The following is an 18,206-nucleotide window of genomic DNA, read 5'->3' on the forward strand; positions in this document are numbered from 1 at the left end:
CAATAACAGTCCGAGACTGCAAATCTCCTCCAAGGTTGTAGGCATTATTTGTCGAGTAAGAAGCAAAAATGTTGAAATTGCCACTATCTTGCAATGGTAAAGAATCCTTTTAAAAAATCCTGGATCCGGATGATGATCCGGATCACACCCAAATCTAATGGACTGTTCCTTGGGCCATACCCTGAGCCTCCGAAAAATTTCCAGCAAACTCTGTCCATAACTTTTTGAGTAATCCTGCCAACAGACGAGCAGACAAACAAACCAACGCCGGCAAAAACATAACCTCCTTGGAGGAGGTAATTATGCAACTCAGACAGTCTGTGTACAGCATGCATTTAGGTGACAGAAAAAGAAGAAGAAGCCGAGTTATGAGAGAGTAAGACAGGTATGTGAGGACAAAGTAATGTGAAGGCAGTTCTGTCATTGCCAACTTCTGTCCAGGGGACGCCAGGAGGAAGCAGGGCATCTGAAACAATAATCAATGGCCGTGGCTGTACGTCCTTGATATAGCACTTTCGCTACTAGTATAAATCCCGTGTAACAGCTCATTATTCAATATAGGCATGTAATCTTGGGCCAAGCTAAAATAGACAGAGCATACAAGACGGAGACATGTTTTAGGCGGCATTAAAGTGAATATAGTAGGAGAGATGGCAATATTTAGCGAAGTTAAGAGGTACTCGTTCCTGACTAACCCGTGGTAGCGTATGTCAAGATCTTATAATGCGTCACGGTGTTTCTACTTCAGCAGGACTCTTATAATCTGGTGATGATCCCTAACTCCTTCCAGATCTCTTGGTATCCGAATGTGGTCAGAGTACAAAGTTGGTGTAAATGGTAAGCAAGGAGACTCAGTCCTGCCTTGAAAGTAAGGGCCAGTGACTTTCATGAGGCTACGACTTTTTATCCAGTTCCATTCATAAACCCAAACCAACTGTAGTAACTAAGGAGAATTATTCCTACGTCATATCACTCCTGACGGCTGAGTGTAGCGTTGTGACGGCTGAGTGTAGCGTTGTGATGGCTGAGTGTAGCGTTGTGACGGCTGAGTGTAGCGTTGTGATGGCTGAGTGTAGCGTTGTGATGGCTGAGTGTAGCGTTGTGACGGCTGAGTGTAGCGTTGTGATGGCTGAGTGTAGCGTTGTGATGGCTGAGTGTAGCGTTGTGATGGCTGAGTGTAGCGTTGTGATGGCTGAGTGTAGCGTTGTGATGGCTGAGTGTAGCGTTGTGATGGCTGAGTGTAGCGTTGTGATGGCTGAGTGTAGCGTTGTGATGGCTGAGTGTAGCGTTGTGATGGCTGAGTGTAGCGTTGTGATGGCTGAGTGTAGCGTTGTGATGGCTGAGTGTAGCGTTGTGATGGCTGAGTGTAGCGTTGTGATGGCTGAGTGTAGCGTTGTGATGGCTGAGTGTAGCGTTGTGATGGCTGAGTGTAGCGTTGTGATGGCTGAGTGTAGTGTTGTGACGGCTGAGTGTAGCGTTGTGATGGCTGAGTGTAGCGTTGTGACGGCTGAGTGTAGCGTTGTGATGGCTGAGTGTAGTATTGTGTGTCCCCAGGGTACTCGTTCCTGACCAACCCGTGGTGGTGCATGCCGTTTGAGGTGCTGGAGTGCTTCACCGTGTCTCTCCTGGGAACGGCTTCGTGTACCTACGCTGACGAACTTGCCACTCCATCCACCATCGCCACACTCCAGGGCGTGTACGGCGGGGTTTACCACGGCGTCGGTAGGTTTACAAGGCTTCATCTCTCACTCTAATAACACTACGTTACTCCTACTGCTGATTTGGTCAGTGAAGGCTCTATCATACCCTCAGTTCAAACCTTCCGTCCTCTGCTGAATTACTGCGACAGACCAAACGAAGAGCATTATTTTAAAGTATACAAGGCTTCTCCCCTCACTCTAATAACACCTTTACGTTACTCCTGCTGCTGGTTTGGTCAGTGGAGGCTCAGTATTACCCTCAGTTCAAACCTTCCCTCCTCTTCTGAATTACTGCGACAGGCCAAACCAAGAGCATTGGTTTAAAGCGCCTTAGGGAAGCGCCACAACCACTGTTTACTTTGTTTGGCTTCTTCGTACAAGTTGTTTTAGGTTTTTAGAAATCTTTTACGTAGAAGATTTTGACGAATTGAATCCGATGACGTGTGTTTCTGTTTTATTTAACTTAGGAAAGATGTCTAGTAGTGAAGATGTTCATGAAGGCTACTACACTCCCTCAGAGCTAAATTAAATGGTCCGGCGATAGCAACAAACTCGTCACAATATTCGTCGTTGGAGTGAAAAGGCCGGTATTTTTTTAAAGAAGCTCCCTAACACCCTCTCCTAAGCGATTTATTTTCCTTATTACACCATACTCTCCTCTTCTGTGTTACGTAGATCCTTCCAACATCGCCACACTCGGCATAAATGGTGTATAAAAATTAATTATCCAGTCATGTACAAAAATTAACTGCTAAGGAAGAGGTATTAGGGAGCTTCATTATAGACGAGAATAGGCACCAAATGAAGGCTGGCTAAACCGGGGTAGAGCAACATCAAGAACACCAACAACAACAACTGCAAGAGGTTTCCCCAAGCACCATCTCTTGTGTCATTCATCCTGGAGTCAGCACGGCAGCCAGATTTGACCCATTCAGCCCGATGACACACATTTGAGTCTATTCATTGCATCTTCAGACAGTTGTGCTCATCTTTCTGCATTTTTTTTTTTTCTGGAGAGGTTAAATATATCCTTTGTTTACCCCTTCGCTAGGCTTGTTGTAGGCGGTGGCGACCATCATCCACTCACTGGATGTAGCTCTGCCTACCTATTCCTTCACCTTTATTGTTCTTTTTCTGTGTCTGTCCTCCTCTCTTCCTATTTCTTACCATCGTTCACTCACTTGATGTAGTGCTGCCTACTTCTTCCTTCACCTTTATCATTCTTTTTCTGTGTCTGTCCTTCTTTCTTCCTGTTTCTTACCATCATCCACTCACTTGATGTATTGCTGCCTGCTTCTTCCTTCACCCTTATTATTCTTTTTCTGTGTCTGCCCTCCTCTCTTCATATTTCTCCATCTGTCTGTCTATCTATCTATCGACAGATGCCTTGATCCCTTGAGGGGTGGCCACAAACAAATCGCCTCCCGTCCCCCAGTCCCCCGCCATTTCGCTGCCTTTCCCCCAGCTCACATCCCTCTCATATAAATTTGTACTCATGCCAATAGTTTTCTTGCAGGTCGAGCTTTGGGCAGTCTAGTGGGAGGCTTTTTAATAGCACCGTTGGGTGTTCGCCTCACCTTCAGAATTGCTGCAGGTGTGTCGGCTGTCACCTGCGTTATATACTTCGTGGCAAACCGAGTCTTCTTCCGCAAGCAGCAGGAAGAGCGCAGGAAGTCCAAAGAGTTGAAGCTGCGTGAAGGCACAGAAGGGGAATGTAATGGTGCTGAGACGAAGAATAATATAGATATGGATGTGAAGTGTGATGCTGAGAATAATAAAAGCGAAGATAAAGATGTGGAATGTGATGCTGTGAAAACTAAAAATCAGGGTAAAGATGCGGAGTGTGATGTTGATGTGAAAGGGAAAGATGTGGATATAGAAAAGGAATGTGATGATGTTGCGAATAGGAAGCTTCAGGATAAAGGTATGGAAGGTGACTTAGCAACGACCGTGGAAAATAACGATGCGGACGATAATTTAGGTTACAAGGAAGATATAACAAAAACACCAAAGGAAGTAAGTAAAGCTTTAGAGAACAGTATTATTGGAAGTGACAAGAAAATGAAAGTCGAAGAAAATCTCGATAAGAATGTTAAAGTTGGAGATGGTAAATTAGGAAGCAGAGAGTATCATAATCCAGCATATGAAGGAGATTAGTTTGTCATACAGAGAGTAATGTTATCGTTGAGTAAAAGGTATTCATGCACCTCACATGCCATTGTTATATTACCTGGATGATGTGTGTGTAGACTGTCAATGTGTTATAGAATTTGTTGTTATCGTTAAAGTTGTTGGTGTGGCTGCAGGGTCCTCTGAATCCAGGAAACTTGAGGCTGGTGATGCTCTCCTCCTGCAGGTCATTATCCTCCTATTGCGACACAAGGAGGAAGGTGATGGATGTTTGATTAGAGGTTATAGCAGTGCCACCACGCGAAGGAGGCACTCACAAGCACCAAAATTTTCCTTGCCAAGCTGAGATTCGCACACGTACAACCAGTTTTCTGTTTTGTTTTGTTTTGTTTTTTACATCAAGGACACGTAAACAAGTACGCAAAGCATCCCATGGTTCTTTTTCGTATTCGCCAACTCTCGACAAATTTCCTCTCGTACTTGTTTACCATTCCGGGAAGGACAAGACAAAGAAAGTGCAACAATCATCCCGTGTGTGTGTGTGTGTGTGTGTGTGTGTGTGTGTGTGTGTGTGTGTGGTCTAGTGGGTTAAGGCGCCCCAACCGAATGTGGCCTTTAAGGATTTACATCCGAGAAGTGATTTGGGTTTACTGCTTACCTGATGACCCAGAAGAGCAGGTGCCTACCCTTAAATGTCAAGGTTAAATAGCCTAGCCCCGGACCCCTACTGAGGCAATAAACGCCTGGACGACAAAGAGAGAGAGAGAGAGAGAGAGAGAGAGAGTGAGAGAGAGAGAGAGAGGTGTTGACATATATATTCACATGGATTATTTTAGATATGTATAGTCTGCTTTTAATACAATTGATATACATTCCTGTTACACCTTTGGGACCGCTAGCATACACATCACACCTTCTCATTACACCACTTGGGTACTTGTATAGTCCATAGTGAAATATTCTGTATGCTAGGGCTGTCTCATTAGGGACTGGTGTGATGGTATTAAGAGAGGTGTATTATTATGACTCGTTGGCTTTGTGTGGAATATCTGTGTATATTTTATTCTAATTATCGCCACACACTTTTATTTCTCTTCATTAGGCACTCACTCACACACACACACACACACACACACACACACACACACACACATACATAATGTACATACACACACATACATAATGTACATACATACATACACACATACATAAATACGTACACACACACACACACACACACACACACACACACACATACATACATACTGTACATACATACATACACACATACATAAATACGTACATACACACACACACACACACACACACACACACACACACACACACACACATACATACTGTACGTATATACATACACATATACATAAATACGTACACACACACACACACACACACACACACACACACACACAGGGATTCAATCTAGGCGGACGTGCGACACCGGCGCTCCGTACTAAATCATCACGGCCAGTGGCATTACCTAAATAGTATCTTTGTATGAGTCAAGCTCAGTACCAGGTTAGACTAAATGATTGTTCATTATTAAAAGGAAAAAAATAATAAGTTTAAACAAGACTTGTTCAAACAGGAAATAGAACCAAGACGAAAGAATACGCTGAGTCATCTCTGAGGTTTGTTTAGACTACAACAACACGGAGATTGTAAGTACATGCTTTGCACTATAAGTATTGCAAAATGGATACATACTTCAGTAAAACAAATTTGGAAAAGAAAAGGGATAAAGGTAAAAAGAAAAATGATGATTTCTACCAAGAACTGGTTGAAGTAGAGACTCACAATAGACTGGTTGAACGTGTAAACAAACTAGAAATGGCTTTCAAAAATGAAATTGATGAAATAAAGAAGCAGATGCACTTGCAAAAGGAAGAAATAGAAAAACTAGGAAGGGAGGCCAATAAGAAAGACACAACCATCAGTGAACTAACAGTGGAATTGAGTACACTTAGGAAGAAAATGAGTGAAATGGCAAGTACAGTAGTCAATCACGAGAGTGTTATGGAAGAGTTCAAAAATGACACAGAAACAATTAGGCAAGTAAGCAGTCTTATTGACCAGAGCAGTGATATTGAGGAGAAGATAACACAAGTGAAAGAAGCTGTGCAAAGCTACAAAAATGATGTAGAAACCACGTATGCTGAAATGGTGAAAGTAAAGAAAGACTTAGAAACAAGGGTGGAGGAAAAAAACATTAAAAAGGAGGTGAAAAGAATAATCCAAAACAATCCAAAGTTAGTCAGAGATTCAGTAGAGATAAACAAATCAATAGTAATCACTGGTATAGAAGAGGAAGAAGTTAAAAACAAGATCACAAGAGACAAAAAGGAGATGGCAAATGTAATGAGCTTACTGAAAGAAGTATCAGAGGAAATCTGTAGTAAAGACATAGAGGAACACAAAAGGTTAGGGAAATATGAGAAAAGCAAGACAAGACCTCTAAAGGTGACCTTCCAGAGTGTAAACACTGTGGAAGAGATACTAAAAAATGCAAAGAATCTTAAGGAAAAAGAGGAGTTCAAAAATGTATGGATAAAAAGATGCCTAACACAAGAGGAACTGGAATTACTGAAAGAGAAAAGGGAGGAAGCAAAAACAAAAAATGAGGGAAGATCAGAGGAGAAGAAGAAAATTTTTTACAAAGTAATAGGATTGCAGGTACGAAAGTGGTACCCAAACAGGATGGAAGAAAAAGGAGGAAGGTAGTAGAACCATGTCATGACAAGTATATAAACAAGATGATAAAGTTGATGTACTCAAATGTGGATGGAATGGTATCAAAATTACTAGAGATGAATGATTATGTCAGAGAAAATGAACCACAAATAATATGCCTAACTGAAACAAAATTAATACCAAGGATATCAAATCACATACTAAACTTAAAGGAATACAGTATATGGAGAAGAGACAGATATTTTAAAAAAGGAGGAGGAATGATAATATTAACTAAGAAAAATCTAAAAGTCAAGGAAATAAAACTAGATATACCATCACAAGTAGAACTGATTGCAGTAGAGATCGACACATCTGAAGGTAAAGTAATTGTAGCCAATTTGTACATGCCACCCAGATCAAACACATGGGAAAGAGACGAATATGAGGACCTGGCAGAGAGTACAATTCAGAGTGTAAGATCATTGCTACATAAAATGGAAGAGAAATGGGAAAGAATTATACTAACTGGGGACTTCAATCCAAATATAAATTGGAATACTCTAGATATAAATAGCCAAGAAAGCTGTTGGGACCAAAAGCTCCTGGATCTCGTACAAGAGTTTTTCTTAACGCAACATGTGAGGGAAACCACCAGAAAAAGAGGACTTGATGTACCTTCAGTGCTAGATCTAATATTTACAAGGCAAGAAAATGATTTTGACAGTTTAATATATCACCCTCCACTCGGCAAAAGCGATCATGCAGTACTAAATTATAACTTCAGGATAGCATATGACATAGTAAACAGCAATGATAGTTACAAAAAGAGCCTAAACTATAAAAAGGGAAATTATCAAGACCTAAAGAAGTATTTCTTAGAAGTTGATTGGGAAAATGAGCTTAGAGGACAAGATTTAAATGCCGTATATAAAAAATTTTGTGAATTTTATGAAATAGGAGTCCAGAAGTACATCCCACAGCACAAAGAAGCAGATAAGAAAATACAGAAATGGTTCAATACAGAATGTAAAAAATCAAAAGAAAGAAGAGATTTGTTGTGGAATAGATACAGAAGACAAAGTAGTGAAAGGGCGTATAATAAGTACAAACAGGCAAGAAACAACTATACAAGAATAAGGAGGGAAGCCCAAAAACAGTTTGAGGAGGATATAATAAATAAAAGTAGTGATCAACCAAAGCTGTTTTACAGCTATATCAGAAGCAAAACCAAAGTAAAAGATATAATACAATCCATTACGGATGAGGGCATCACTTATACACAAGAGAAAGATATTTGTGAAGCACTAAATAAGAATTTCCAATTAGTTTTAACAGAAGAAAAAAAATTTGAGAGGGGCTATGTGGAACACGCATGTCCACACATACTACCAGATATACAAATAGCAGAAAAAGTAATACAGGAGGAGTTAAGTAGATTAGACAGAGGAAAAGCAAGTGGTCCTCATGAAATTTCATGTTGGGTATTATGAGAATGTGCAAAGGAGTTAAGTAAACCATTATTTTTAATTTTCAAGAAATCCTTGAGTCAAGGTATACTACCTGATATTTGGAAAAAAGCAAATATTGTCCCCTTATTCAAGAAAGGAAATAGACAAAATCCACTCAACTACCGACCAGTATCACTGACCAGTGTTGTAAGCAAGGTATTAGAAAAACTTATAAGAAAAGCTTGGGTAAATCATCTAGAAGAACACAGTATGATAACAGAAAGACAGTTTGGTTTCAGAAAAGGAAAATCATGTGTTACTAATCTGTTGAGCTACTATGACAGAGTAACAAACACAATACAGGAAAGGGAAGGATGGGTTGACAGTATCTATTTAGATTTCAAGAAAGCTTTTGACACAGTGCCACACCAAAGACTTTTATGGAAACTGTACCATCAAGGAGGAATTCGAGGCAAACTGTTTTGGTGAATGCAAGACTTTCTCATAAAAAGAGAAATGAGGACAGTACTAAGAGGAAACTACTCATCATGGAAAGAAGTGACTAGTGGAGTACCACAGGGTTCAGTGCTGGCACAAATCATGTTTTTAGTGTAAATAAATGATATAAACAGTAACACTGGAAATGAGAGCTATCTGAATATGTTTGCAGATGATGCAAAAATACAAAGGAGAATTACTAACACAGACTCTTGTAGGGAGCTACAAGAAAAATTAAATAAACTTCATGAATGGAGTAGTACATGGCAAATGGAATTCAGTGTGGACAAGTGTCATGTAATCAAGTTTGATAAAAGTGGAAAAAGACCTGATTGGGATTATAAGTTAGGAAATAAAACCCTATACACATCAGAAAGAGAGAAAGACCTAGGTGTGATTATCAATAACAGACTATCTCCGGCTGACCACATCAGCGAGAAGGTACGGAACATGTATACACTGCTTGCAAATATGAGAATAGCATTCACATACATAAATGAAGACATGCTAAGTAGGATAAGAACATCATTCATTAGACCAACCCTGGAATATATGCATCAGTAGTCTGGAGTCCTCATCTCAAAAAGCATATAGACAAGATTGAAAAAGTTCAAAGGGCCGCTATAAGATGGATACCAAGCTTAAGGGACCTAAGCTACGAAGAAAGACTAAATAAACTGAATCTACCAACACTACAGGAGAGAAGGAAAAGAGGTGACATGATAATGCTATATAAATGCATATCAGGAAAGGAGAAAATAGACATAAATGATTACTTAACATATGGAGAAGCATCAGCAAGAGGACACTGCAAAAAACTGCATAAGAAGAGAGGTGATAAAGACGTAAGGAAATTCAGTTTCCCAAACAGAGCAATTGATCAATGGAATGCACTACCGAATGAAATAGTGTGTGCCAAAACAATTCACAAATTTAAGGATATGTACGATAAATATGGTTTAAGACACGGGACAGTACGAGCTTGACTCATTCCTGTAAAGATACAATTAGGTAAGAACAATTAGGTAAGAACACACACACACACACACACACACACACACACACACACACACACACACACACACAAACCGTTTCAGGGCGAGTGTCTTTTCTAGCTGATTCTTGTAAGCACCAGACAGTTATAAACTGTAATATATATACCACGGCCTCAGTGTCACAGAATTAAGACTTTCAACCCCTTCAGTTCAATGACTAAGCAGGCGCCTGGTGGTTTAGTTGTCTGAATGCGCCTTTCGGAGTGACGGCCGTGGTGTAAATGTCATATTCATTATGTGCGTGCTATTATATGCATACTCAGTATATATTAGTTTTGAGAACTGTATCTCATTTGTAGTTTAGTAACCCCGAGCAAAAGGCGTCACTTTTTCAATCGTTTGCAACTTGTAAACAACCACGGACTCAAGGCCAAGATGACAGGTGACCGAGGTACAGTATCATATTTCAGTCTGTCTATAGTATTCTGTTACATGTATGCTTGTAGTACAGTATGTGAATGATGTATCATGATATTATGACTTAGCTGAAGAAGACCTATTCTGTTTAATTACTGATTTATGGAGTTATAAGAAGTTAAATGTTTGAGCTTGTTTCTTAGACAAAGAAATTATTACTTTTCAGTTTTACAGGAATGACTGGGACTGAACAAAATACAAGAAATAAAAATGCCAAGAAAGAATCCTGGTAGTTTCCCTGTAAAGCCCTTTGACTTGGCCCTCTGAGACAGTAAAACTCGTCCCTCAGAGTAAAACTCGTCCCTCATAGTAAAACTCGTCCCTCCAGAAATTCTTGTGGGGGCCTGCAGTATGAACAAAGAATGAGGCAACCACAAGAATTTCTGCAATCAACAAAAGCAACAGATGGGTGGAAAGGATTTCCCTGATGAATATGCCAATCCCTGATGAATAAAACATTCCTGGTTGCCTGACAGTGACTTCTAGAACTTCTGTGTGCAAGTTGCTGACACTGCAGAACTGGTCTGTGCTCACCACTGAAAACTCTTCATTCTCCAAGCCTACAGCCAGAGGGAACTTTTGACTACAAATAAATATACATTGAATGTTAGTCTTGAGTTCAAATTAGGTACAGTATAATAATAGTTGCAAAACGAGTTATACTGAACAAGCTGTAAGTGACCTGCCCCAGTCTACTGAGGCAAATGAGGAAGCCATAAATGACTGTCTCCAGTCTACTGAGGCAAATGAAGAACTGAAGAGTACCAGACAAAGGTCTTTAACAGAGAAAGGGCATGAGTACCAAATAACACAGTGATCAAAGAGGTTAGCATCATCAAGGCAAGCATGGACAAAAGTAGTAAAGGAAATATTGTCAGGTATGAATGATGTACGTTTGGATCAGCTTAAAGATCATGCAAATGCAGAACAGGTGCAGTTTAATGAAGTAGTAAATGCATTTCATAAGTTAATGGAAGCAGATCCAAGCTTACAAGTAAAATTGTCACAGGAGTTAGTGGAAGAAAAAGAAGTGCACACCACCTGTATAAGGAGAATCAACAGTAAACTAAATGAATTGATGCAGAACACAGAATCAGTAAGTAAAGCTCCCAAGGATTCACAGTCTGTTATCACAAATTAGTAAAGCATCCAAGTGCTCTCAGTCTGTTAGGTCACAAAGTACTAAAACTTCAAGGCACTCTCGTTGCACTAGTACAGTAGATCTTATTCAAGCACCACAAAAAGAGAACAGTTAAATGCTAAACTAGCTAGGCTAAAAGTTGAGCAGCAGTTTCAAGAAATGGAGATAGAACATCAGAAACTCTTGCATGAAAAGGAATTAGAGTATCAAAAGCTCAAGCAAGAAAAGGATCATGAGTATAGACGATTAGTTTTAAATAAAGATCTAGCTGCTACTTGAGCTGAGCTAAATGGTGTAAATTCAGTGGAAGATCCTTTAGATTTGCCTGAGAGTGATGATGAGCTAGATAGTGAAGAACAGCATCTTCAAAAATTCTTTCAATCACAAGGACTGACAGAAGGTGAGAAAATCAAACCTAGCATATCAGAACCGAATGATCCGAAAGTGACTGTCAAAGATTCATTTGTTTCTGCCATGGGTGAATTAGAGAGAGAAGTGTCCAAACTAAATCAGACTTTCTTGCAGGTGAGTCCAAAGCTTAACCCACATGCTAAGAGTTTTGAACCAGAATCAGAATTAAAACAGTCACAGGCATCAGGTGAGCATGATACACCAAGTCAGTCTGTGGACGTGAATATATTAAAAAGTGTGGTAGATATTTTGTCATCCAAAAACACCACAAGTGAACTGCCTCGCCCTGAGCCAGAGATTTTCAAAGGAGACTTATTAGAGTTTCCATCCTGGATAAAGAATTTTGAAATATTCATAGAGTCACGAGTCACCAATCGTTTCGTTTTTCGTTTCGTTTTTAAAGGCTCCAACATGCTTGCATGTGTCGGCCTTGGTCACCTAATGGCGGCTCTCCACGCTGCACGATCCATTGCAGCCTCCCTGTTCAGTCCCTTAACCCTAAGGTCACACATAATCACCTCGTCCCATGTCTTTCTCGGTCTACCCCTCTTAACCCCACCCCCAATATTAACACTTCTCACCTTCCTCACCCAGTTATCATCCCCCATCCTCTCCACATGTCCAAACCACCTCAATCTACCTCTCCTCATCACAACACCAATACACTCGAGTCCCATCCTACCTCTCAACTCTTCCATTGTAAACCCAGCCCCTCCAGGCCTTGGACGCAGGGACGCACTGCACATCCACCTAATCATTGTCATTTCTGTACGTCTGAGCCGGCGAATATCTTCCTCCTTCACTGCCCAGGTCTCACTACCATACAGCATTACACTCCTAACACATGCTGCATACAAAGACCCCTTAGCACGTAGGGAGAGCCCTCTCAATGTCAGGAGAGGCAAGAGCTCCCTGAACTTCTTCCAACCACTTCTCACCCTAGCCACAGAGCTAGCTCTAGCCCCACCTCCAGCACACAACGTGTCTCCCAAATAACAAAACTCCTCCACACACTCAAGAGATTCACCAGAAAGTTCAATCCTTTCACGTCTGACAATCGCCACCTGCTCACCCCGGCACGCCATACACATAAAATCATCATTATCTCGCAGTCTACCTCTGATACCACTACATCTCTTATGCACCCATTTATCACACACACTGCACAAGATGGAATTACTTCCCACGCCCTTGTGGCAAACTGCACATGGCCACTCTCCCTCGTCTTTGACAGTACCGCCACCAACCCTAGATATCATCACTTTTGTTTTATCTGCATTTACCCTTAAACCCTTTTGCCCCATATCATCTCTCCACTTCCTAAACCTTTCCTCCGCCTCCCTTTTGTTCTCTGCAATCAACACCAAATCATCAGTATACAACAACTCCCACGGGAGTCCGTTTCTAAAGTCACGTGAAAGGGCTTCAAGTACCATGATAAACAACATGGGACTCAAGACTGACCCCTGATGCACACCAACATTCACGGAAAACTCATCACTCAAATCTCCATTCACTCTCACCTGGGTGTGAGCACCCACATACATGGCCATAACCACCCTAACCAGCCACTCCTCCAAGCCAAGCTTTCTCATTGCCCACTTCACCACCTCCTTAGGGACTCTCTCAAAGGCTTTTTCCAAGTCAACAAAAAACAAAATAAAGATCCCTTCTCCTACCAATATATTTTTCCTGAAGCTGTCGAACAATGAATATGGCATCAGTGGTCCCCCTACCTGGCATAAACCCAAACTGCATCTCATCAATATTCACTCTTTCTCTAATCATACCTTCTAAAACTCTCCCCATTACCTTCATTATCTGATCTAAAAGCTTTATACCTCTATAATTTCCTCTTTCCAGGGCATCACCCTTCCCTTTATACACATTTACAATTACACTCTTCAGCCAATCATCTGGGACAACACACTCATAAATAATCCTACTTATCAGGTCAGTGACTAAACTCACCCCTATATCGCCTGAGGCCTTCAACATTTCGGCAGTCAACCCAGACACACCTGCTGCCTTCCCCACCCTCATCCTGCCTATTGCCTCACTCACAGTAGCAGTCAATCAAAGGCCAAGGGCCAGACACTGGATCTGCTGGCTCCAAACCTTCCCTGTCCCAGTCAAACTCCTCATTCAACAACCGGTTATAATGCTCTCTCCACGCATCTTTAATATCCTCACTGTTCACCACTACCCTTCCTTCATCATTCTTCACACACTGCTCACCTATAATATCCCAGTTATCCCTCTTCACCTGACCTGCCACCCTAAATATATTTTTCCTTTCCCCATGCTTTAGGTTATCAATTAATTGTCTCTGTGACTCAGACTTTGCCCTGCATACCTCTCTTCTAGCCCTACGCTTGGCAGCCAAATATTCCTCTTTGCTACCACCCTTCTTCCATTCCCGGAAAAGCCTTCTTTTCCCCTTAACTGCAGCTTCTACACCCTCATCCCACCACCAAGTTACTTTATGTCTTGGTGATCCTCTTGTCCAGCCGCATGTTACATCAGTAACTCTCAAGAAATTGTTCTTGAGGGCTCTGTACTGTTCATTAACGCCTCTGTCTACAGCTCCCTGTTCAGCCACCACTCTCCTCAACTCGCTATAGAAGGCATCCCTTACTACTTGGTTTTTCAGCTTCAATATTTTCCTCCTAGGTACATAAGTGCTCTTTTTCATCACTTGTTCTTTAAGCACCATATCACAAATCAATAGTTTGTGCTGCTGCACACACTCCTCACTTCCTGTAACTTTAACATCCCTCACTAACCTCCTATCGGCCCTCCTAACCAGAAAATAATCTATCTGACTGCTATTTCCCCCAGACTCATACGTAATTAACCTACTGCCTCTTTTCCTAAAATATGTGTTGCACACAATCATGTCCGTTGCCTCCCCAAACTCGAGTATCCTTTCCCCTTCTGCATTCCTTAGACCATACGCACATCCCCCATGCACCCCTTCATAACCTTGTGCTGCTTCACCTACATGACCATTTAAGTCCCCTCCCAAAATCACTATCTCATCATCCCGCATACCACCCAGTACACGTATTAAATCATCCCAAAATCTATCTTTCTCTGATTCATCCAATCCTGCCTGTGAAGCGTATGCCGATATAATCGCAGCTATCTTTCTTCCCAACAGAATTTTCACTACCAATATCCTATCGCTTACTCTCAAAACATTCATAACATATTCCACCCATTTCTCCGCAACCATCACACCAACACCTCCATATCCGTCTGTCCCCCCCTGCCAAAACAACTTATAGCAACAGTCCTTCCCAACAATCTTCCTAGCTGATCCACCCCTGTACCGGACTTCCTGCAAACACGCCACATCCACCCACCTCCTACTGAATGCCTCAACGACTTCCCCCGCTCTTCCCCTCAAACTTCCCACATTCCATGAACCCATCCTCATCCCCTTGGGTGATTTACTGTCCTCAGGCTTGCTTTGAAACTTATACTGTTTTGTCATCTTCAGTATTAATAAAGGGGGACAGACACAGCACAGGTCCCACTCACTGCACAGTCCCAGGCTGGGACCCCTAGCCCACCAGCTTACCAGTGGCTGTGGTAGTGGCCTCGGGGCAGAGAAACTTTTCTACCTAGGGTAGATACACACTTGGGGAAGCCAAAGAAGCTATTAGAGGACTTTTATGTATCCATAATGAAGAAGCTTTCAGTAAGGCTAAAAGTATACTGAAAGACAGATTCGGAAATGAGTTCATAGTTGCAAATGCTTATAGAAGAAAGCTGAATGAGTGGCCTAAGATCTCAAATAATGATCGTCAAGCACTACAGAAATTATCTGGCTTCTTGCAGAACTGTTTGACAATAATGAACTCAACAAATTTCCTTAATGTTCTAAATGATCCTCAAGAAAATAGCAAAATCTTACAGAAGTTACCCCCACCTTTAATTGATAGATGGAATTCAGTAGTCCACACCTGGTTCTCCACACGCCTAGAATACCCTCCATTTTATGCCTTTTGTCAGTTCATAGCAGATGAGGCAAAGAAAACTTGTCATCCAATCTCATCCTATAGTGCAGTAATGGCAATGAGTCAAAGGCATAACACAGCTGCTTCAAAGGGAGAGAAGGAAAGTAAAGCAGAAACAAACAGATTTGGGATAAAAAGTCTTGTAGCCAACACAACTGGAGTGAGAGAAACAGAGGCACAAAAGAATCAAAGGGACACGGGTGACAAGAAACAAAAGGACTCCAAAGGACAATAATAAAACCATCATAGGGCCACAGTGTATCTACTGCAAAGAAGAACATGAACTGGACACATGTAAAAGCTTCAGTGAGCTTAGCAATAAGGACATGGTAAAATATGTACAGAAGTCATTTATCTGCAGGGGTTGTCTAAAGTATGGACATATCATTAAAAACCGCAAAAGAAGGAAAGTATGTACAGTATGTAAGAGACGTCATCCAACATCTCTTCATGAAGCCATACTTGAAAGAATCAAAGAGAAGGAAGCTGAGAAATCACAGCAGTCCAAGACAACAAAGGACAATGCTGTCTCAAATAGAATTAAAATCAACAGGTTATTTGTAGGAGATACACACAGCATGATTGTTCCAGTGTGGCTGTACCACAGAAGTGATGCGTCAAACAGTCTTGGTTAATGCTTTATTAGATGATCAGTCTGATGTTTGCTTTATTAAAGGGACAACTCTAGATAAAGTTAAAGTAACTGGACCACAAGTACACCTGCAGTTGGCTACTGTGATGGGAGAAGATACTGTGCTTTGTACCAAAGTATAAGGGCTTGTGGTAAAGGGAGTTTATGAACAGAAAGAAGTGTTCCTTCCCTATACATACTCTAGAGAACATATACCAGCCAGACGAGATCAGATACCAAGACCCGATACTGCAAACAATTGGCCACATTTGAAAGGAATAGCAGACAAACTGATGCCATATGACTCTAATGTAGAAACTGGTCTCATCATAGGACTCAGTTGTACTAAAGCACTGAAGCGAAAGGAAATTATCCCAGGAAATGAAAACGATCCTTTTGCTACAAGGACAGAGTTAGGATGGGGTATAATAGGAAAGGTCTGTAACGACAGAAGCACAGACGATAGCATTGTACAGGTACACAGAACTATGGCCCAAGAAGTCGTCATCAATAATGAAAGGAAAGTTAGCTTCCTAGTTGTTCCAACTCAAGTAAAGGTGGTTGTCAACCCACAGCAAATCAAGAAAATGTTTGAGCTGGACTTTAATGACAGACAGACAGATGATGTTCCCATCTCATATGAAGACAAACTTTTCATGACAAAAATGAAAGAGGGAGTATACAAGCCACAAGAAGAACATTATGAGATGCCACTTCCTCTCAAGAATGAAAATGTCAAGTTTGAAAACAACAAAGACTTAGCTGTTTACAGACTAGATAGACTGAAAAGAAAGCTCAAAAACGACAAGAAATATTATCAAGATTATGTGAAGTCTGTACAAGACATGATAACACATGGGTACGCAGAAGCGGTTCCAGCCAAGGAGTTAGCAAGAGCAGATGGGTTTGTGTGGTACGCACCTCATCATGGGGTGTATCACCCAAAGAAACCAGACAAGTTAAGAGTAGTATTTGACTGCAGTGCTAGCTACAAGAAACAGTCACTAAATACTCACTTATTACAAGGACCATTGGAGTGTTATGCAGATTTCGCCAAGAAGAGGTAGCATTTGTATGAGATATTTCTGCAATTTATCATCAGGTCCATGTGTCTTCTGAACACAAGGACTTGCTACGCTTTTTGTGGTGGAAAAACGGAGATCTAAACAAGGAAGTGATTGAATATAGAGTGACTGTACACTTGTTTGGAGCTACTTCATCACAAAGTGTTGCAATTTTCACATTAATGAAAACAGCTGATGATAATGAGCTTGAGTTTGGATCTGATGCAGCTAAGTTTGTCAAAAATGATTTTTATATAGATGATGGGTTGAAGTCTGTACCTACTGCAGCTGAAGCTATCCAATTGATTAATAGCAGTAAGGCAATGTGCATAAAAGGAGGCTTCAAGCTTCATAAGTTCTTGTCCAACAGCAAAGAGGTACTGGCAGCCATCAGTCCAGAAGAAATGGCAGGAAGCATCAAGATCTTAAATCTCAGCAAGGACTCACTGCCCATTGAGAGAACTTGGAGTAGAGTGGTGTGTTGAATCTGACTCATTTCAGTTTAGAATCAATTAAGGTAGTAAGCCTGTAACAAGAAGAGGTATTTTATCAATTGTAAGCTCCATATTTGATCCCTTAGGTTTAGTATCTCCCTTCATTCTGAGTGGAAAAAGAATACTCCAAGATCTATGTAAAGATGGGGTAAGTTGGGATGATGCTGTACCAGAAAACATGAAGTCTAGGTGGGAACAGTGGAGAAATGAGCTGCACTTGTTACAGCAAGCGAAGATACCAAGATATTACAAACTTGAAGCATTTGGAGAAATTAAAGCAGTTGAGTTTCATCGTTTCTCAGATGCTAGTCAGGAAGGCTATGGACAGTGCTCTTACATTAGATTGATTAATGACGAAGGTCAGATGCATTGTGCACTTGTAATGGCAAAATCAAGAGTAGCACCACTTAAAGCCATCACTATTCCAAGGTTAGAGCTTGCAGCAGCAGTTCTGAGAAGACAGCTAAATTACCAAGATGTCAAAGAAGTATTTTGGAC

The 18,206-nt window shown here is 41.1% G+C and overlaps 2 protein-coding genes across 2 annotated transcripts in view; both read left to right on the forward strand.

Moving 5' to 3' along the window:
- LOC145409857 (major facilitator superfamily domain-containing protein 6-like) overlaps positions 1-16,293 on the forward strand; it is a 73,946-nt gene extending 57,653 nt beyond the window's left edge. The window contains exons 9-12 of the mRNA XM_080280139.1: positions 1,555-1,722; positions 3,217-3,807; positions 3,968-4,090; positions 16,127-16,293. Of these exons, the coding sequence (XP_080136265.1) occupies positions 1,555-1,722; positions 3,217-3,807; positions 3,968-4,090; positions 16,127-16,293 (1,049 nt within the window). The remainder of the gene's footprint in view (positions 1-1,554; positions 1,723-3,216; positions 3,808-3,967; positions 4,091-16,126) is intronic.
- A 1,103-nt stretch (positions 16,294-17,396) lies between these two features.
- On the forward strand, positions 17,397-17,699 carry LOC145409858 (uncharacterized). The gene has a single exon (XM_080280140.1). The coding sequence runs from the start codon at positions 17,397-17,399 to the stop codon at positions 17,697-17,699; it is 303 nt and encodes a 100-aa protein (XP_080136266.1).
- Positions 17,700-18,206: the final 507 nt, after the last annotated feature.

Source organism: Coenobita brevimanus, chromosome 83, assembly GCF_032717465.1.
Source record: "Coenobita brevimanus isolate Jiangsu-jjx chromosome 83, ASM3271746v2, whole genome shotgun sequence".
Lineage (NCBI taxonomy): Eukaryota > Metazoa > Arthropoda > Malacostraca > Decapoda > Coenobitidae > Coenobita > Coenobita brevimanus.

Bases quoted from the DNA above. Each gene is read 5' to 3' on its own strand.
- LOC145409858 (XM_080280140.1), top strand. From the start codon at position 17,397: ATGAAAACAGCTGATGATAATGAGCTTGAGTTTGGATCTGATGCAGCT.